This window comes from Diadema setosum, chromosome 8 (genome assembly GCF_964275005.1).
Source record: "Diadema setosum chromosome 8, eeDiaSeto1, whole genome shotgun sequence".
NCBI classification, from domain to species: domain Eukaryota; kingdom Metazoa; phylum Echinodermata; class Echinoidea; order Diadematoida; family Diadematidae; genus Diadema; species Diadema setosum.
Window position 1 is genome coordinate 29,069,214 of NC_092692.1, and position 21,648 is coordinate 29,090,861.

Genomic DNA, 21,648 nt, shown 5'->3' on the forward strand with positions numbered 1-21,648 from the left:
GATGCAAGTAGCGATATTTGACTCATCACTCATGATATGATTTGAAATTATTTATCACTCCTCTGATGACGAATTTGTTTATCTGACTAGCAGGAATGATGTTTCTATGTGGTTGTATTGAAGCTCATGACCAAATCTGACTTTCTTTTACTCTATCAATTTACTGCTGTCTTGTTGGCACATGCATGCATCTCTAACAAAATCTTTTGCTCACCTATCACAGTTATTCGGAAGTCCAATCATTCCCCTTTTGTGAACTGTCCTATATCTTTAAGCATCAACAGCATAGTGTTTCAGGGCTAGATACAAGGTACCTTGTTATAACAAGGACCTATCAACAACAATTTCCTTATCGTATCAAATTTCTCACTATATCAGGGTACCAAAACAAAGAAGTATTATGAATTGGGACCTATGAAATCAATTTGTCATAAGAGGGTTGTTATTTCTGACCCCTATATAAAGAGGTTCCACTGTACCCACCTGCCCTTCTTGATGGTGTTTCGCCCGAGGACGGGATCCAGCACGGGGTCGATGGACTCCTCGAGGTTCTCAATCAGCACGGTGTCGCCGGACGAGATGGCGTTCTCGATGACGTCCAGGTAGCCGCGCTGGCCGACCCGCACCACGCGGAGGTCGTCGCCATACTTCATCTTGATCCACTTGATGCCCTGCAGCTGGGGGTCGATCATGAGCGGCCAGCGCTGGCAGCTGGACAGGATGGTGGCGTTCTCGGTGGACATGCGGTCGCTGGGCAGCCCCTCATTGTTCCAGCCGGCGATGGTGGCATCGTCCGTCAGGAGGCTGAGCGGGTCCAGGCCCTCGGTGATGGGGATGGGGTTCTTGGGGAAGGAAGACGAGATCGGACCAGTTTTATAAAATCACATTAATATTCACTCCCTTGGGTCCTACACTTTCATTCAATTGATACTTGTTGTAGTGCCAAGCTCAAAAGTTACTTTTCATGAAAATTATGAAGTCAGAACAAACAAAGTAGGACAGTAACTGTCCCAAAATACCCAATTCTTTGTGCTTCTCCCTTATACGGTGTTGGTCTTGACCAAAACAAATTTTGTGATTTCCATAATTTCTGCCCAAGTGGCAAGCCTGCAGAAACCTGAGCAAAACATTTGACACCTGTGTTTCACATGATAGGAGCAACTGTCAATTAAACTGAGACATATAAGGGAAAACTCAGGACAAAAGAGGCTTTGGTATAAGGCCATTATCCTGTTCAAAGCTAGTATTTTCATCTCAAAATTGGAAGAATGCTATCAATGAATTAAAGCTCAGGTGTACCCACCCTCCCCTCCCCCCCCCCCCCAAAAAAAAAGACATAGCAGAAGCAATTGTGCCATTATTTGTCCCATTCTTAAGTTGCGTGCATTTAACCAACAGGGACACATGACAGTAGAAATGATGCAACAAAATATTAGGAGCCACAAATACCTTCTGTCCCTTGAGGTAAGGCAACCACATGCGATCCTGCAGATCCAGACGGTAATTCTTGGTGAAACAGCCAATGTAGGACACAAAAGCTGTAATCAGTAGAACGTCTCCGGCTGAAAGAGTAACGAAGAATGAAATATGCATGGAAGGAACTCCAACAATCTTCAAGAGACTAATTGTCATGTTTTATCAAGAATTCACAGAAAGAAGGCTGTCTCAATCTAGTCGATCTGTCATCGACATCAAGTACTGCTATAGCACAACTACATTAAGTGATGAAGGTGTATCCTAAGGTGTCTAGCCTCACCAATTTCTGAAGAAAAAAAAAATTGAAAGAAGAATCTTTGATATTTGTCTGTATTCATTGTATTGTCCTTAGACCACCTTGCAACAATGCCTTAATCAGCATAATACAAATGTGATTTAACTTTACCCATCTATCCAAGTTCAAATAGAGAATGGTTATATCACAAATATGAAGACAGGGTCTGATTCATAAACATGTCTGCAACAAGTGACCACAGCAATCATGAAAAGAGCTAATCAGATCCTCAGTTTAGCTGCTGCTTCTGTTGTACATATTACTGCTGATTAACATCTACAATATTGCAGTACTGTGTTTCAGATATTGGATTGGAGTATACCACAAGGTGAGACAGAAGAGGACACGTCAAAGACAATGGAAGGGATATAAAGGTCAAAGGTGACAGAACTCACGCAGTGTCTTCTCTTGCTCCTTGAAGTTGGCCACCGCCTCGCCCCATCTGACGTTCTCCGAGGCGAGACCCCCAACCAGCCGGTTGGCCAGGGTGATGGTGCGGGCCGTGTTCTCGGCCTCCTGCTGACACTTCAGCTTCTCTCCTGTGGCCTTCTCGAAGGCAGCGGTCAGCTCGGCCAGGTTGGCATCCAGTTCCTGTTTGATGCAGGGCATAAACACATTGGCAGCATGAATCTAATGTTTCATTGCTTCACCATCATTTTACATAAGCAATATATTACTAACATGTCTTCTGAATAATCTTTAATGTCAATTGTTTCTGTAACAATCAGTATTATTTAATCACCATCCTATTCATCGCCCTCAGGCTTGGTGATACAATTGCCTTTGTCCATGGTTTTTTCATCATTGTCATCCTCCATCAAACCACTCAGTATTACAGTGATCATCATTTTTACCACCATCCAATCTATAATTCAATAGCCTTAAGATCAATGACAAAATACCAATATTTTCCATGATGCTATCATCACAAAAATTCTAATCCTCAAACTGAAATGTCAACATAATCATCTTCAACTTCAGCCATCACCATTCGCCGTCTGTACACTATTCTCATGTTGCTTCCCTCCTCCACCCTCCCTTCTCTAGGTTCTTCTTTTGTCAAACAACAGTCTTTTCAAGGACTACATACACATGGTGTTACCACAAACCTCTCTTCCTCATTTACATCACCATGCAAACTTTCAAACGACACATCATCACTTTAATCATCATCATGATCCCTATCATTACTGTCAACCGTGACGCCATCATAGCTCCTAGGAGTGCACTCACAGCAATCTTGGCCTTGATCGTGGCCAGCTTGTCCTGGGCTGCCTTCAGCTCCTCGTTCGCCTTGTTCAGGGCGATCCTCTTGGGCTCCACGTCACAGTAGATGTTGTAGAAGTTGACGATGTTGACGACCCACGAGCACAGCCCGCCGGCGGCCAGGGACTTGCCCTTGATGAACTCCGGTTCGAACTCGGAGTCGCTGAGGTACTCCTTGATGGCCTTGAGGCAGTTCTCGTGGATGTTCTCCTTGTCGTAGTTGATCAGTGAATCGAGGAAGGCATCAACCTACAAATGGCCATGATAGAAGCATGAGCACACAGGACAAGTGCACTGATATCGTTTAGCAACTGAATTATCTGTACTTCGCCACTTCAAGCAAGCATACTGTTCTGTTTCATTTCTTCTTGGGGTTTTTAGAGGGGTTTGTTTCTATCAACTTTGTGTGGAAGTCAATCAAATATATATATATATACTACATACTATCTTGCAGGAAAGATGATAACTCACACGTTGCAATGGACAATGAGAATGAGCATAAAACCTTTGACAGTGTTGATCAAGTTTCCCAAATATACTAGTGCTTAGCAGTCATATGTTTCCTATTGTGAGAGTATGTACTCTAAGACTAATACTAGTATGTCAACTACATGAAAAACAGAGACACACTGACAAAAAAAAAAAAAAGGAGGAATGCAGCAAGCACAGAAGAAATTGATGAAGGATATGGAAATTAAAAGAAAGGCAAACAACTTTACAGGACTCTTTGCATCCAATCTTCATTTGAAGAGGGAGAAAATGACACAAAGATATGAGAGAGAAAATATATTTCGCAGTTTACAAAAGGGAAAACTGGGGGGGGGGGGTGGAAATACAAATCAGAAGGATACTTACTTTGCCCATCATGACCTTTGCTGCCTTCCAGCTGCGGTCCTTGGGGATCTTGCCATTGGGCGCGAGGAGAACCATGACGGCGGCTGCCACCTTCAGCACAGCCGAGGGAGGGGAACCAAAGGACTTCAACTCTGTCAGGTTGTTCTGTGAGACAAGACGATAGTAGTAGAACGATAGTAGTAGAGGATAGTTTTAATTGGTCTCGAATGCCTTCACTTCATATCAAATCTAGAAACGCTGTTTGTCAATATCCATCAACAAACTAATCTTTCTCATTCTTCTTCAAGGCAATCACACCGACTGTCTGCAGTGAAGCTCACACAGTCTATGCACTGCTGCCGGCTCACATAAATAAATAAATAAATAAATTAAAAAAAATTAAAAATTAAAAAAACCAACAATCTGATGTGGTCCTTTAACTTATATATGCATGTTGTGATCAACTTGCATAGTGCAATCAAACATGCCAATAACTGACTTTTTGATGTGCTGTGTGACCTATGCATCGAGTGCATGTTGCAAATAAACTAACAAACAAACAATTCTTGCACAGTCACATAAAACATGCATTTTTTCATTCATTATATTCTTTCTGTGTGTTTTGATTGCTGATCAGCATAGAAAAGCCCACAGCAGTGTACACATTGTGTAAAGTCCCTAGCAAAGAAAGGGTAAAACCTCTTTCTTGATGCACACTAACTCTTCATTGGTATCAAGGTTATCATGTTGGCACTGCTGCTGTTCTAATTGTTGTTTGTGGATAATACACTCTGATTCTTCATCTACATCACGGTAATCACGCTGTCACTGCTGTTGTTCTAATTGTACCTTGTTGATAATAAACACTGATTCTCCCTCTACATCCTTGCAAGCTTGTTGTCACTACTGCTGTTCTAACCGTACCTTACTGATAACACACACCAATTCTTCATCTACATTGTGGTTATCACATTGCCACCACTGCTTATAGTACTTTGTTAACGTCTAACTGTACCTTGTTGAGGTTTAATTGCACTTTTGTCGAGGTCTACCTGTACCTTGTTGAGGTCTAATCATACCATGTCGAGTTCTAACCGTACCTTGTTGAGGGTGTTGAGAGCCTCCTGGGCAGCCAGCAGGGCAGGCTCAGCCTTGGCCAGATCCTCCTCACAGTCCTTGGCCTTCTTGGACACTTCCTCGTTGATGACGGCCACCTTCTTCTCCTCCTCGTCTGCGATGGCCTTCTCCTTGGACACCTTCTCTGTCTCCACACCGACCACCTGGATGAGCTTGTCTGCATCCTCGTTCTTCTGCGCCAGCTCCACCTCCTGGGATGCCAGCTTGGCCTTCAGGTCGTCGACCTTCAGGGGGAGGAACAGGAGAATTGGCAAAAGTCACGCACCATTGATTTCCTGAACTGACAAGCAGTTACTATATATGACTCAATCACAATGTGAGCCCTCTTTCTATATCTGGGGAAAACATTATTGCACTGCAGAGCTGTCAACAGCTTTCCAGCTCTGTTGAGTGATAATGGTCACCATTTTGTGAAACTACAGTATTTTATCGAGGTATAGCTATTACTTTGTTCTCATTTTGTTTGATTAATTCTCCTCAAAAGCAGAGTCTGTAACTCTTGACATGGGTGCATTCATAACAAAACATTGCTTGTTGGCTGGAAACTTTCTATCATACAGCTATCTATGAACCTCTCATATGGCTTACCTACGAAATATATTTGGTTATGATATATAACAGTGACTCAATTACATGAATCCATGTCCACTCGTACATAATGTATCCCAGAGGCAGAAATATTCAATCATTTCCAATAAACAATGAGTGGCAATGAAAAGGACTCTTGATGGTACTGTAAAACGAGGAATGTTCGCGTGCATTTTAATTTCGTGAATTTCGTGTAAGCCAAGATTCGCGAAATAAAAATGCACACAAACATTCTTGTCTACACTATATGCATTGAATTTTAGAGGCGACTCGGGAATATTTCATGTCGCGAAAAAAGCTGTCGTCTCCAATTCGCGAAAATATTGTTTTACAGTTAGATGGTTAACAGAAGATGTCGTTTAGACCACACCCACCTGCTGTGCAGTGCTCTGGAGCTTGGTGAGACCGTTCTCCAGACGCTCCATCTTGGCGGTGAGCTCCTTGGCCTTGAGCGAGAGCAGCGACTCGTACAGCTTGATCTGCTCCAGGAAGCTCTTGGGCGTGGTGTAGTTGTAGCGGCGCTCGTTGGTCAGGTACAGCTTGCTGCTCTCGTTCACGCTCACGTGGACGTAGGCCATGAATTCGGCAATGGAGGGTTTGATGTCACCCTAGGATATTACAACACAACACAAAAGATTTAAATCAATCAAACCTAAAATCACAGATTCCATCTTTCCAATTGACAATGATTCCATCTTTATGACTAGCACAAAATTTGTTTGGGTTTGAAGTACTGCAAACTACAGCTTCAATACAACACTTTAATACTAAATAGCCCTTATTTCATAAAATATAATCCAATACACACTAAATACAGAGATTTTTAGCTGGAAAAAAAAAAAAACAACACTTTGCACCAATTAAATAATGCAGCTTCAAAACTCCTAAAAAGTTCAATCACACAGTGTGTCAGTGTATATAATGTCCCGACATAAACCAGTAATGCCTACACGATCGCCATTCACTGTTAAAATGGTACACACCTGCTTTACAAACACTAGGTGCCTCATGTCACACCACACTAGACACTGTCATTCCCCCCCCCCCCCCCAAGCAAATTATCAGGGTTGCCAGGGTTGAATTCCTCCACTGACCTTGAGGAGTTCGATCTCGTCCAGGAACCGCTGACTGACAGAGACCAAAGCTTCCTGGGGCCACTCGTGGAACCAGTCAATGCAGGTGCAGTTGACAACGGCCGGGAATTTACGGCTGCGGACGCGAAGCGTCGTGCCGACGGGTGAAAAGCACAGGACGGTCTGCAATGGAGGGGAAAAATTGGCAAATGACGGTAAAATGCTGAATGCCCAATTTCAAGGATTTTTTTTTTTTTTAAACTATATGACATACCCTCTAAGATATGCCAGCAGATGGGCACCTTGTTATAGCATTATCATTATTATTACATTATCATGGTATGTCACTGGAATTCTTCTCTTATATCTTAAGATCTAAAACTGCAAACAGATATAATTGCTGTGTAAGGTTTCATGTTCTTCACGCTGTGCTCCTTATTACTATGCATTTTTCGAGATAATCTGCAGTTTTCATACTCTTTAATAACAAATGAGGTCAAATTCACTGCAGATACCTTCCTTTCATCAGTTCACATGAGACTGCTGGAGGTTTCCTTTACCTTGAGGTTTCTGCGCAGCCGATCGATGAAGAATCGCCAGCAGTTTTCCCGCGTGTCCTGCAGGCCCTGACCTTTAACCTCGTTGCGCACGCCTCCGATGATGTTCTCCACCTCGTCGTCGGGGAAGAGGTCGGGGATTTCGCCAGAGGCCAGGAGATCGTTGATCAGGACGAGGAACTTCTCGTCGGCGACCTGGGCATCTGTCATCAGGAACACCGTCCCCACGTTCTTAAGACCGGCCTTCATGCATACCATTGCGAGGTCGAGCTGGGGGTCAAGGGCAAGAGAGAAGGGATAACTCTCACAAACAGATCACATGAACATGCATTTGTATGACGTCACACGAAGCAGACAAAAGATTACGCAGTGGGGCAGGGAAAATACACCCATTTGAGCAGCACCAATCTCTTTTGCAAACATTGCAGATATATCCCAATAGCTGTTTTAAGGTAGGGACATTGTCAAAGATACATGTATAAGGCAGTGATAATTCTTACATGCAGAATTAAGGAATATGAATGTGATGGGACAAGAAATGAATAGAATACGTACATCGCAGCTTAGGGATAGAAACTTGAGATTCATGTTATTCAATCACTAATTCATTCATTCATTCATTCATTCATTCATTCATTCATTCATTCATTCATTCATTCATTCATTCATTCATTCATTCATTCATTCATTCATTCATTCATTCATTCATTCATTCATTCATTCATTCATTCATTCATTCATTCATTCATTCATTCATTCATTCATTCATTCATTCATTCATTCATTCATTCATTCATTCATTCATTCATTCATTCATTCATTCATTCATTCATCCTTCCATCTTCCACTCACTTATTCATTCATTCATTTATTTATGCATTCATACATCCATCTACCACTCATTCATTCATGCATTCATCCATCCATCCATCCATCCATCCATTCATTCATTCATTCAAGACAAAGCATCATGTTACTGTCAGTAGCAACTGACAAGGGATGAGCATTGCTACACGAACAAGCCCTTGATGAAGCTTTCTGGCATACCTTGAGATCGGGGATGGCGTACCCTTTGCGTAGGGTGATTTGGAAGACTTCCAAGCTGCTGATGTAGGAGGCCAAACGGGCCAGCGACTGCTTGCCGCTACCCCCCACACCAACCAGCAGGGCGTTGCCACGAGGCGACTCCAGGATTCTGTTGATACGGCACCTACACAATGGAAGCAGACACAAATAACATCACTAAGTACTCGCAAGTTTCCCTTCAAGTTCCCTGTGCTTCACGAGACTGTTCATGACTCTATCATATTTTTTATGCCATTGCTTTGTCAAATAACAGCAGAACTTGAATTGCAGATTCATATTCATACAATTCCTTATCTGTCAAAAGGCATAACGATGTCTTCCCTTTAAACATCTTTGCTTCGTCCTCTGTCTTGCACTTCCAATAATCCAAAACATCAAGATTAGATGTAGCTGCCTGAGGTTGAAATCACAGTTCCATGCAGAAAGATGTACATCTTCAAAAAGAATTCTGGCTTTCATATCTTTGTACTCTTTCCCTTTTCTCTCTCTTCATGGGGCTGCTTTTACGATAAGCATTTCATCCATACAGGCAGGGTTGGGACTTTGTACAAGAGCATGGGGCTTGATTGGTGAATCACAAATTTCTAGGAATGTATTCTTTGTTTTATTACAATGAGACAACAATTTTTAAAACATGCAACTTGTATGATATGGAAGAACCACACACAGCCAAGTGCATTCACACTCCCTCATCCCCCCCCCCCCCCACCACCATCCTCAAATATGCTGGAAATTTGATGGAGAATTACAGAATTAGATAAGGCGGTTAGACTCTGGAAAGACAGCAACTTACACATGCTGCATGGCATCCTCAAAGAGGACCAGGTTCATGACGGCATTGATCTCGTTGTACGTGTCCAACGCCTCCACCAGAATCTTGTTCAGCTCCGGCCATCCCGGCACCTGCAGGTACTTGGGCTCACCGATTCCCGACGCAAAGTGGCAGAAGATGTTTGGCTTGGCCTTCAGGGCCTCATCTTCAATGTCCTGGAAGAAAAGAATGATTTTGATACAAGGTAAAGCTCAATTTATCATAATCCACAATCTAGGATAACAGATGGAAAGGACATATAGAGATGTCATGGTCTAGTGGACTGCACACCGTGTGCTTCCAATGAGAAGGTCTAAGGTTCAACCTCTACAATAGCACTTGGGTCTTTGAGTAAGACACATTATCTGCAACATCACTCTCTATATCCTGGAGTAAAAATGTGTAGTCAAAATAAAGGAAGCTATATGCTCTTGTGGTGAGATTTGGCATGCATGCACCGTAATGTGGCAGCCATGCTGGAATGTTTATTCCAAGCGAGTGGAGGGAGTGTACTGTAGGTGAGACTTCGATTCCGGTGACCAAATTAATGTGGTTGAATGCTCTCTGGGCAAGAAGACATGGTGGAACTAAACATTATCATCATCATTACCATCATTGCTTCTTTTTTCTTTGTTTGCTTTGGAGTGGATTCATATGTCTCCATTGGTTTAATAAAGAAAAGTATACAGAACAAAAGTAAAGTGGGAGGGTATGGAATCAAGTAGCTCCTGGACAGACAGCATCTAGGACAAGATTGTGGGAAGGATTTTGTGAAAGCTTTGTTTTTAAATCAATACAGCGCTACAGTAACTTGGAGACAAACCTCGTAGTATTTCTTGGCATAGTCCAGCACCAGCTTGTCAAACGTCTCCTGGTCCTTGTCCTCCACCATCTTGTCACCGTAGACCCGGTCCACCTCGTGCATCCAGAGGCGGGCAAAGTCCACAGGTGCCTTCAGCAGGTCTGGGCTAGAGTACAGCAGGCCCTGCAGGAATGGGAACAGTCCACTTTCAAGTTCTGCCATGTGTGAATGTTCCTCTAAACTACAAACCATCATCAGGGCCATGTAAGAAATTGAATGCATCACGCAGAATTAAAGCCATGCAACAGTTACGTCCTAAAGCGCTACGACACTATTAAAGGGACAACTGCAAACTAGCATTAAAACTAGCACGAACAAAGGGCTTTTGGCAGTGCAAATTAGCAGCCTGTGGGTACATGCGAGGAATTTCCCATCAATCTGTTGTGTCCATCGATGTTAAGCATAGCTTATATATATTCAATCTAATACTCTCTGATGTTGCAATTTGTGAAAATTATTCAAATTCTTGTTGCTATTTTGAAGGAAGGAAGTGAGAAAGCATATTATAGAGAGGGAAGAAGGACAGAAGGATAGAAGGGTTGGAGGGGAGGAATAGGAGAGGGATGAAAGAGTTGAGAGGGAGAGAAGTGAGAGACAAGTAAGGAGGGAATGTGAGAAGAGGGGAAAGAGAGAAAGAAATGAGGAAGAGTAGAGTGAGGTGTTAGAGGGGGAGGAAAAGAGTATGGAGGGAAGATGGAGGGACAGAAGACAGTAGGAGAGGAGAGAAAGAAGTGAGGGGGGAAATGGATGAACAGGCACAGGGAAGGAAAAGGATGGAAATTTATGAAGGGACAGAAGAAGGGGACAGACTGAATTCACATTCTTGCGAGCTGCGTACTCACCTGGAAGATGTTGGAGAGATCTCGCAGGTTGAAGACGTAGTGGAACTTGATGGCGGTGGGCAGGAAGGTCTGGGCCACCTTCTTGTGGAGGTCGAGGGTCGCGGCCACGACGACCGAGGAGAGCTTCTGGATGGCGGTCGGGCAGCCAATCATCTGCAGATGCTGGCTGAGGATGCTGCTGTAGATGGTGGAGAGAGCGTCCTGGCCGGGGAAACTCAGAGCGAACACGGAGAAGTGACGCTGCACACGCACGGAGAAGAAAGAGAAAAAAACAGCATGAGAATTGCTTTCACTTTGCTTCCAGTCGCTTTGTTTCGTCTGCCAACCATTCATATTCATGTCAATGTGCCAAGGGCAATTTGTAACTATGCAAATGACGCTTTTCCCTTCAAAGCAACTTTTAGTCCAGAACATCATTCATAAACTTGTATTTTTGAAGCCAGCTAAGATGCGCCCATAGGAATGCTACTTGAAGCCCTCTCTTATTTGGTTGGCATCTTCACCCCACATCATATATCTGACTAATCCTGAAGGAAAGGTGACCTTCTCTTCACATAACAAGAAAATTGTGGTATGCCCTCAAAGAGTTAGAAAATCATAGGATGGCAATCTAGAGCCACTGCCCTGCACCAAACATCCTGTTCCCACAAAAAACATCAAAATTTGAGATACAAGGTCCTGTCACCCAACAAGGCAAAGTATGAAAGTCTCACCTGCAGCCTGGGGTTGATGGTGAAGCTACCAGCTGAGGGGTTCATGCAGGACACATACTGGCACTTGTGGATCTCCTTGAGGGAGAGTTTGATGCGGTCGTACCAATGCTTGTAGTCCATGTGCTGCCGGATGAGGGTGTGGGGCTGCACGGTGCCGTAGGTGTCCACCTTTTGGAAAGCAAGAAAAGCATGGACATTTGAGGATTTAAAGGGAGTACTTTTAAAGTGAAAAAGAACAACAAGCAGAATACAAGTAAAGTAATTGATCTCAGAGTAATGTAGAAGACCCAGGTCTGCAGACAGCATCAAAGATCTCTGGATTGGCACCAAGGTCAGAGTCGTCTGGAAGAGGTACAGTTATCAAACTTGAAAGAGCATACAGAAAACCAATATGTCTTCTGAGACAGGCAGTTGGAAATGCAGCATAGTGCAGTAGTCATAATAGCAATAGGGATGGTCGTAGCAGATGTATATAGTAGTAGTAGTAGTCATAGCAGTAGCGGTAGTATTAGTGAAAGCAGTAGAAGTATTTAAATATTTAGTAGTATAGGAAATGGTATTGTGGTGGTGCTCTTCTAAGCACCATGGGACATTTCTGGCATCCCATATGACCACCAATTCTTTCCACAATAAACTCTTCTCTCCTTAATCAACGATCAAGACAGACAATTGATAAATTTTAAATGACCTCACATCAGCATATTTCTGTTCCCTATATCCTGAAGCATAAAGATATCAAGCTGTACCCAGAAGCATGAATTGAGATTGTTATATATCTTCTCTGCATAGAAAACACAAAAAGCGCGTTACTCACTTCTGGCATGTTCATGTCATCAATGAAGTAGATGAGCTTCTTGGTTCCAGGAGGTCCGTAGTTCCTACCGGCCTTCTTCTCAAGGGGTTTCTCAAGAACACCTACACATCCACGTCAGGGAAAGGGGAGGAGAGGGAAGAGAAAACATATAATATTGCCTTTTTATTAAACCTAACTTGGCTGATCCTCTCTGAACCACCACTGCAAAATGCCAAAGGCATCATTGTGGACAGACTGGCTGCAAATCGGATTCAAAGAGTTCAGCAGAAAGTCTGCAGAAGTGCATGACAGCACACATCTTCTCCTGCCATAATTCTGACACTGCATTACGCTCACACCGGAGCAAACCTTCATTATTATTTTTATGTTTAACCACAGATTACTCTATCGAGACCTGTTACGTAAGCACTGACTGAACTTCGTGCTGCCAAATCTGTGTTTTTCTGGAACCAATGTGAGAAAGAAAGCCTCAGTTTCATAAATCACTACATTTATAAGATGGATTTTTTTCTTTCTACAAGAGACAAATCCATAAAACCAAAACATCTTTAAAAAAAAAAGTTTTAAGTGTGTAATGTGTTGAATCATCGGAAGGAAAGCTTCTTTACAGAATACTATAATGAAGATACTAATAATCACTCTAAATATTTTGTTGTTGTAAATGCAGTAAATCTCAAAGAGCAGCTGAACAAAATCTTGAGTGGCTGGCAAGATGCAAGTGACTAAGTGCTCTTCTCTCTCTCTCTCTCTCTCTCTCTCTCTTAAAGGGATGGTATAGTATTGGTTGAGGTGAGGATTCAGCTTTTAACTTTTTTGCGAGGCACTTACAAACTGCCTTATGTATTGTCAGAGAGTATACAATTCTAGAGGAATTCAAAGTTTATTTGATGAAAATCGATTTTGATATGGCCAAGATATCCAAAAACAGTAAAATAAACTCACGCTGCAACATTTCGGAGGTAGTGTAGTAGTTGAAGGGGACATTGGCCACCATGCTGTCCTCCTCCAGGTTCATCAGCTTGTTGCCCACCAACACGCTCTTGCCCAGACCGGCGTTACCCACCAGCATGACGGGGCGCCCCTTTTCCATGAGCAGGTCCATGAAGAAGCGCACTCGGATGGTCTCGTTGGTGTGCACGAGCACGGCCTGTTACCATGACGATAATGATGATAATGAAGATAGTAATGATGATGATGTTATTGGTGATTATGATTATGATGATGATTTTGATAGTAATGATAATCATCAACTTCAAAACAAATGCAACAACTTCAACAGCAACACCAATGTCGTAATTAATAATACATATAGAACTATCAAAAGGTATACTGGCATATCTCATCAATTGATCATTTTATCACGAAAAACATCCAGCATCTCAAAGCAACAAAATAGATTCGGCACGCCGTACACCGGGGTACCGTTGTAACCCGGAGTACCGCGTTGTATACTGCCATCTCATGCCCATTATTTATAATGCGTATCCGAACTCAGATACACCGATTCCGAATTCGGATACGGCAAAGTCGTCGCAATGTGAACTAGCACCATAGGTGTTTTTCGAGGTAATTCCTAGCACCACACCGTTTTGTAAACATCATCTACCGTAACTTTTATTTTCAGAAAAAAAAATGATCACCGAAAGCCCAGAAAATTCACCCCAAAATCAACTGTATTTCTTCAAAATTTGATCATGGGGGCTGCAATCTTTATAATCTTCTATGCGTGCGCAAATGGTCGATAATAAGAGATGAAATGCGAAAGAAAAAGGTTCAATTTAGATAATTGGAATTTATTTCTTAGATTAATAAAATATTTACGTGGATTTCTAATGTTATCATTAAAAATATTTCATTTAAATGATTTTCTTATTTCATTTTGTATACATTAATTTACGGGGTAGTAGACTGGCAACTTCGTCTGCAATTGATTATTACACGTACACTGCGCTACGTAATTATAAGCACGAATGCTAGCATTACGCCAGCGCAACGGCCATAGTCATGGCGTCTGCGTGCAGTGATGGCCGTGCTAGCAGCGGATACAAGGACCTACTCAAATCTCGCAAAAAACACAAGAAACTCAATAGAAGAGGTAAACTAGAGAATGCCAGTTCTAACAATAATATGTACAATAGTATCAAACAGTTAAGATTATAACAGAGCAGAAAATAATTATCAGTTGCATGCATTAATTGTTGTATAATCACAAATAAGAAAACATTTTTGTGCATAATAATACAAAAAAATATTTTGACACATTTTTTGGTAAGCCAGGGTACAGAGCTGAAAAAAAAAAAAAATTAATTCAACAAAGTGGCGAATTTTCATTTGGTACCCCAGGGTACCAAATATTGCATCAATAATGATTTTAAACACAGAATTCTAACCCCTTGTCACCTAAAATACAACACAAAGCATCAAGAGAGTTATGTGATGGAGAGATAGATGCCACAACGAGACTGGCCAAAAAACAGTCATTGGCTGAGCCTAGTACTGTGATGAAATTAAAAGAAATGAAATGAATGAAATGAGAATACTGCTGGATCTCTCTCAGCTGGACAGAGTCCTTACCTGCAGGGGAATCTCTGGGTCCAGCTCAAACTTGGGCACCTTCTCACTCCAGGGCAGGAACTTCTTGGACTCGGGGTCGATGAAGTAGTCGAAGATGGTGCCCTGGTTGGGGAACTTGATGGTCTTGAACTCTGTGATCCACCACTTGCTGAACTCCACACGGTAGTCCACAAGCTGAAATATACATAGGGAGAAAAAGTACACAGGTCATAGTGTTTTGAATAAGAACAAATTAAATCCCTTATGGAGTTCCAAGTCCGTACTTACTGCATATTTCATGCCACTTTTATTTTCACGAATTTCAAAGAGTCAACTTATTTTGCAAAATCAAGAATATGCCATAATAATGTCTCCCTTCACAAAAATGTGAGGCAAGTTATTTTCAAGTTGAGAAATAGGCAGCTCTGCTCCTTGAAGAGGAACAATGCTCATTTCCCATTCTGCTACTGTATTCTTCTATCACAAGTTGAAACCACCTTTGAAATCTGTATTACGTCTGAATCGAAAAATATTATTTTCACAAAATGTTTTGTGTACAGTAATAGTCAAAACTGGGGTCTAGGGCAATTACCCCCTGGGTAATTGCCCCAGACCTTTCCCCTGACCCTAACCCTAACCCTAACCGCGATCCTACATCCTGAACCTAAACCTAACCCTAAACCTAATTTTTACTCTATCCTTATCATTAACCAGTATTTAGCTGAGGGGAGGGGGGTAATTGCCCTTATACGCCATCCAAATATCATCCAGCATCCTATAGTGTTGTTATTAGAGCAAATGAAGAGAAATATTGCCTATTCTATCTATCTGACTTGATCTATTCAGAATATTGTATCCCATATCTATTAACTGAAGTAACATTGCTGATGAATGGGCTGGTGGATGGGTATCAGAGAAAACGTGGAATATCAGCATTGCTCAGTTTGGATTGATTTACCGACACTTGCTCTAAATATGTGGCTGTGATTATTACACATGGATGGATCTCACCCATGTCATCAAAGCCCACAGGTTGCGTAACAAGTAATCTCATTTAGAAATTACAATGTAATAATGCCAGTGTGGTTGCAGAGGTTAAGTTGTTGTGATTCACACTTTGTGACTAGCCTACCTGATCCTGGAACATGGATCCACCAAAGGCCCAGATAGAGGCGAAGATGAAGTAGAGTTCATAGAGCTCCTTGGGGCAGTCCGGCGGTGTGTTCTCTGGTGTCAGGAGGCACTCCAGCAGGTAGCACAACATCTGCACCATGCTTTGCTCTGATGAGGCAGAATAAAATTACTTTCGTCCATTATAAAGTTTTACACAAGACATTACACTCATTTAGCCCCAAACTGATATGTGCACCGTGCTTTCCTCTGATGAGGCAGAATGAGAATTCTTTTGTCAGTCATAAATTTTGTACACCTGACATTAAATTCATTTAGCCCAAAATTGGCAGAAAAGTTGCTAGATTCTGGTAAGCTCATCAAAATCACAGCTACACTTTTCACAAAGGCAAGTACAGTACTGAACATACTTCAGGTGTATAAGAAAACTTGTCATTAATCACTTTCTATCTACACATTATTATCTTTCGTCATTATACATTCCATTTATCATGGTCAGTCTCCAATAAGACTTGGTAATTGCTATTCTATCATTTGTTCAAAGCTGGTTCAAATTACTTAGCCCTCACAAGCGAAACTATGAACATACATCACTTTCTCCTCTCTACCTTTGTCATCCGAAACCTAACTTCATACAGGCCTGTCTCTACTCAGAGATAATACAAGATGCTACTACTGCTATGTGCCCAATGGTTAGTTGTCCCGTCCACATCACTCACCCGGTATGGGGATGATCTTCTTGAAGCGGACACGGAGGGTGTCCAGGAGGGTAGGCAGGTACTTGTCAAAGAGAATGGTGAGGTTGGCCCTCTCCGACTGTACCTCACGGGTGTCGATCCAGCTCGTCACGATCCTGGCGGACGAGATCAACGCAAGAATGACTCAATTGTTATCAAAGAATTGAGGACAGACTAAAAAGTGGTAAAGATGCTACTATGATTTCACTCATGACGTGAAAAAGAGAGAACAACAGAGAACAGCAGACAGACACACTGACATACACAAACACAGACAAACAGAAGGACAAAGAAAGAAAGACTGACAAAGAACATAAGATTATAAAATCAGAATACTTTTCCATTCTACCAACAAAGTTATCAAGTTTGGCATAGTCTTCCCTAAAAATTCCTGACAATGTATATAACATGCATGTTCTACCAATGTAATGAGACTGTCAGATGGGTAGCAATTTAATGTACAATATCTTGAGTATGTATAGTGGACAGGTTGACTTACGGATTCCATCCCAGATCAGCGGGGTTGATGTAGAGGATACCTGCCCTTGACACTGTGGCAGGAGTGGCCGTTTTCAAGTGACTGATCTCGAACAACAGACGCATGGTTGGAGTGAGCGCGATGCGCTCGTTACTGGCGAGTGTCAGCACCTACATAGGGACAGAGCATGACATTTTTGTATTCACACATGGAGATCGTTTTGAATTTTTTGAAGGGCTGGCAAATTTCATACAGATACCAGAGAATTTTAGTCACATGTTTCTATCCTGCTACCAACCAAATATATATCTTGAGGCATAGATCATGCTCTCCTGGCTTCTCTTTCTCCTTATACTGATCATGGCAAATTTATATTTCAAGGATCATAAAATTTTATGACAAAATCATTGCACAGCACTAGAGGTGACAAATCTCAAAATCCAACTGTGCCACAGTTTACATATGAGTGGTTTTCATGTAAAAAGAAATCTTTACTTGCTTATTTTGTTCTTGGGTTTCCTCCATCCTAAAAGAAGATATTCTGGGGAAAAATATGATGAGTTGACTGAATGTATGACTTCATGAAAGGATCCAGCATGGATCTTAACTACTGGGCAATTACATTGACATTTGACGGCATAGTTCGTGCTCCTTTTACTAAAAGTAGCAAAAAACACCAGATTTTGAAATCTGTGGTCATTTGTTGTAATCATTCCAATTTTATCCTGTTTGCCCTCTGAACGAAAGAAAAAAAAATCCTTTCACTAATCCACATTTCATGCAGAGAGGTGGACAATTGTATATGATCCTGGAATTTACAAATATAGTTAATGCCCCACAAGTCATACCTTGTTGTCATCCATGACAGTGTTGAGGGATTCAATCCACATGGGATCGATGTCGCCGTCGAGTACGATCCACTTGGGGCCATCGTGAGTGATGTTGCTCATGTCACGCATGATCACAGAAAAAAGACCTGTAGAAAATTTGAGACAAATCATAGAAAAAAAACCAAATTGATACAACATGGCTATTAACTTATCAGCAATGACCGTATTTCAGTCAAATGACTGAGTTAAGCGTTGTTGAGGAAACATATGAACTAGACATGGAGTAGAAAGCACCACTACCGATAAAGATATGCTAATCATGCACAAGTGACATACTAAAACAAAAACTACACCGTACAATTATGCCTGAGATATCAGTTTACTTCTGCGCTTGTATCAACCAGAAATATTTCGGTAACAAATACAAATTTGTATGTGTGTATTAATTTTCTCAAATTAGAGCTACACCAAGAACATATGCATTGCATTTTGGCTCGTTAAGACAGGGCAGAGGGGTGACAGCCATCAACGTACCATCCTTCCACTCCCTGGTGGCCGGGTTGATGATTCCAAAGAGTTCATCGTTGGTTACTGCCTTGGGGTTGAGGTCGTGCAGCACTGGTTTGCGCTTCATGTTGGAATAGGTCTTGTTCAGCACCTTCAACACCTGCACAAACATTCAGAGAGTAAACATCAAGAGAGAGCTACATGAAGAAAGCAGTGAACACAAAATGTCAGAAAGTTTGACTCAAAATAAATCCACATAATATTGAGCAAACTGGCATCAAGCAGAATGATTCCGTATGTTGGGTAAAATCAAAGCACGATGAATCAACATTATTGCTTTGATTTTACCCAACATACAGAATCATTCTGCATGACGAGGCAAACACTCTCGTCATAAAAGTCAACGACCATGATGCTGCAGATATCTCTTCATACTAAATTTCCTAAGCAAACAGATCTGACCCCACATTTTTTATCCTGTGTATATGAAACTGAGCTGCAGTCAAGCATTTGAGACAGAGATACAGCTTGCATATTCTAATCCCTCAAGTTATTTGTCAGGACACCTATAGGCTCACCAAAGCACAATATCAATCCATCAGGACAAAAGTGGTTTCTCATTTCAATAGATAACGTATCATATCACACAGCAGACTGAGTACCAAAGAGCAATAACATTATACAATGTCTGAAGCATCAGTGTCTAATCCACTGGTAGTTGTTAATTGAAGATGTTTCACAGTCAGGTTGAAGGATAAATAATTGATTGTGGAGATAATAAGGAAGAGAAAAGAGAGGTGGGGGGGGGGGGGAGATGGATCAAAAGAGGTTACCTGACTCTTGCCCGTGCCGGCGTTGCCGATGACGAAAACGGAGTGACGGACAGCCAGGAGTTCCTCCAGCTGCACCACCTTGAGGACGAAGCTGTCCTCAGCCTGGAGCTTGAGGTCAAGAGTGGACTGCTTGACAACCTTCTCCAGGTTCATGTCACGTCGGCGGGGCACGTCCAGGGCGGGGAAGAGGTCGCCGATCAGACCCATGAAGACGGGAAGATCGTCTGTGACGATCTTGGGGATGTTGAAGTCGCGGAGGGCCCTCATCAGCACCTGGTCCTCAGGACGCTGGGGGTCGCCACGCTTGAGCGAACCGGCCACCACGAGCACGGACTTGATGGCACGCAGACCCCAATCGTAGTGATCCTATATTTGCAAACAGGGATGGGGAAAGTCTGTTATCTGACTGCACTTGATAAATAAATCAATCATTTGACAAGTGAAGTAACAACCCCTGATTTAGGACATCGCATTTGCTACTTGCCCCTGACACAAAAACGTTTAGGATGCAAAAACACAAAATATCACTAGCAAAATCATATAGCAACTCATTGGAGTAGCAAGACTACAGCAATGGTTGCCACCTGCAACAGCAGTTAATAAACTCTTTGTACCACTTAATGAAAACAGTCCACATCATATGAAATGGGAACATCAAAGGAGCATTTCATTCAATGGTGATTAAAACATCTGAACAGGGACAAGCCCATCATTCTAAACCCAACTAAAGCATATGCACTCAGTTAGGAAAAAACTAGAAATGTCGCTACAGCGACTGGTTATACCCCCGCCAAACAACATTTCATAAGCTTTGGTCAAAACAACATTTCATAAGCTTTGGTCAAAAAACTGAGGAAGTAGTTAAATCCGCAAGATCTTTCCTTGATCTTCTGCCATTAATATGCCGTTACCATGGCAACGTACTTTTGGGTACTGTCGAAAAATGCGTCTTGCACATCTACAACCAAAGGCACACATCTGTACCAAGTTTCATGGAAATTGGGCAAACACTGAGGAAGTAGTTTGCAACACAAAATTTTCCATCATTTTGGCTCATAATATGTGAGCTGTTACCACGGCAACATACTTTTTGTCACTGTCAAGAAATGTGTCATGCTGACCTATATCCTAAGACAAACATTCAATATGAATTCCATGAGAATTGGAAGAACACTGATGAAGCAGTTTTGCCATGAAGCATTTTGCCCTATATTTTACCAATAACATGCCGTTACCATGGCAACGCACTTTTTGCCACTGCGGAAATATGTGTCTTGCACATTAACATATTCAGATGAACATCTGTACCTAATTTCATAAAAATTGATCAAAAACTGTGGGAGGAGTTCGCGACGCAAGATTTGTACCCATTTTTGCCCATAATATGCCGTTACCATGGCAACGTACTTTTGGGTACTGTCAAAAAATACGTCTTGCACATCTACAACCCAAGGCACACATCTGTGCCAAGTTTTATGGGAATCGGTTGAAAACTGAGGAAGTAGTTCGCGACGCAAGATTTGCAAGGGACCGACCGCCCGACCGCCCGACCGCCCGACCGCCCAACCGCCCGACCGTCCGCTGATTCCTATATACCCCCTTCAAACTTCGTTTGGCGGGGGTATAAATTCAATTCAATTCAATTCAAAGTTTATTTCATTTTTCGACAAAACATATAAGTTGCACTTATATGAAAAGAATAAAAGAATGAAAGAATAAAAGAATGAAAGAATAAAAGAATGACTCGAAGTGAAAGCTAAAAACACAGGAAAGGAAAAGTGTTTACGATTAAACTTGATACATAGATGCTAGGAACTTGACAAATACAGGTGAGGACTAGAAAAGTGGGATGGCTGGAATGCCACTGACCTGCTTGGACAGCAGCTCCTTGCAGAGGGTGTACAGGGTGATAAACTTTCGGGCCAGGAGACGGGCTTCGAGGAAACCCTCGGCCACCAACATGATCTCACAGATCAGCTCAAAGTCTGGCACCACCATAGCACAAGGCCTACGGAGAGAGGAGATAGAGAAAAATATTTCCATTTATTACTCAGATTTCAGTGAATAACATACAAATTTGCGGTACACACACACAAAAAAAAGAACACACCGATAAAGGGGGCACGCGCCGGGTGCGTCCCCGCCTGGATCCACCACTGCTCTTTGGAAAAATTGTATGGAGACAAAATACGAAATACCTAAAAAATTAACATCTTACATATTGA

General features: G+C 42.1%; 1 protein-coding gene across 1 annotated transcript in view; it reads right to left on the reverse strand.

Moving 5' to 3' along the window:
* The window catches only part of LOC140231451 (dynein beta chain, ciliary), a 60,990-nt gene that overhangs the window by 10,699 nt on the left and 28,643 nt on the right, over positions 1-21,648 (reverse strand). The window contains exons 32-55 of the mRNA XM_072311580.1: positions 21,293-21,431; positions 19,424-19,789; positions 18,618-18,750; positions 18,102-18,229; positions 17,275-17,423; positions 16,758-16,891; positions 16,040-16,188; positions 14,929-15,102; positions 13,297-13,501; positions 12,355-12,455; positions 11,541-11,708; positions 10,828-11,067; positions 9,947-10,108; positions 9,106-9,299; positions 8,274-8,436; positions 7,230-7,496; positions 6,691-6,852; positions 5,971-6,204; positions 4,972-5,232; positions 3,893-4,036; positions 3,005-3,286; positions 2,167-2,362; positions 1,450-1,562; positions 484-842 (exon numbers count right to left, since the gene is read on the reverse strand). Of these exons, the coding sequence (XP_072167681.1) occupies positions 484-842; positions 1,450-1,562; positions 2,167-2,362; positions 3,005-3,286; positions 3,893-4,036; positions 4,972-5,232; positions 5,971-6,204; positions 6,691-6,852; positions 7,230-7,496; positions 8,274-8,436; positions 9,106-9,299; positions 9,947-10,108; positions 10,828-11,067; positions 11,541-11,708; positions 12,355-12,455; positions 13,297-13,501; positions 14,929-15,102; positions 16,040-16,188; positions 16,758-16,891; positions 17,275-17,423; positions 18,102-18,229; positions 18,618-18,750; positions 19,424-19,789; positions 21,293-21,431 (4,623 nt within the window). The remainder of the gene's footprint in view (positions 1-483; positions 843-1,449; positions 1,563-2,166; positions 2,363-3,004; positions 3,287-3,892; positions 4,037-4,971; positions 5,233-5,970; positions 6,205-6,690; positions 6,853-7,229; positions 7,497-8,273; positions 8,437-9,105; positions 9,300-9,946; positions 10,109-10,827; positions 11,068-11,540; positions 11,709-12,354; positions 12,456-13,296; positions 13,502-14,928; positions 15,103-16,039; positions 16,189-16,757; positions 16,892-17,274; positions 17,424-18,101; positions 18,230-18,617; positions 18,751-19,423; positions 19,790-21,292; positions 21,432-21,648) is intronic.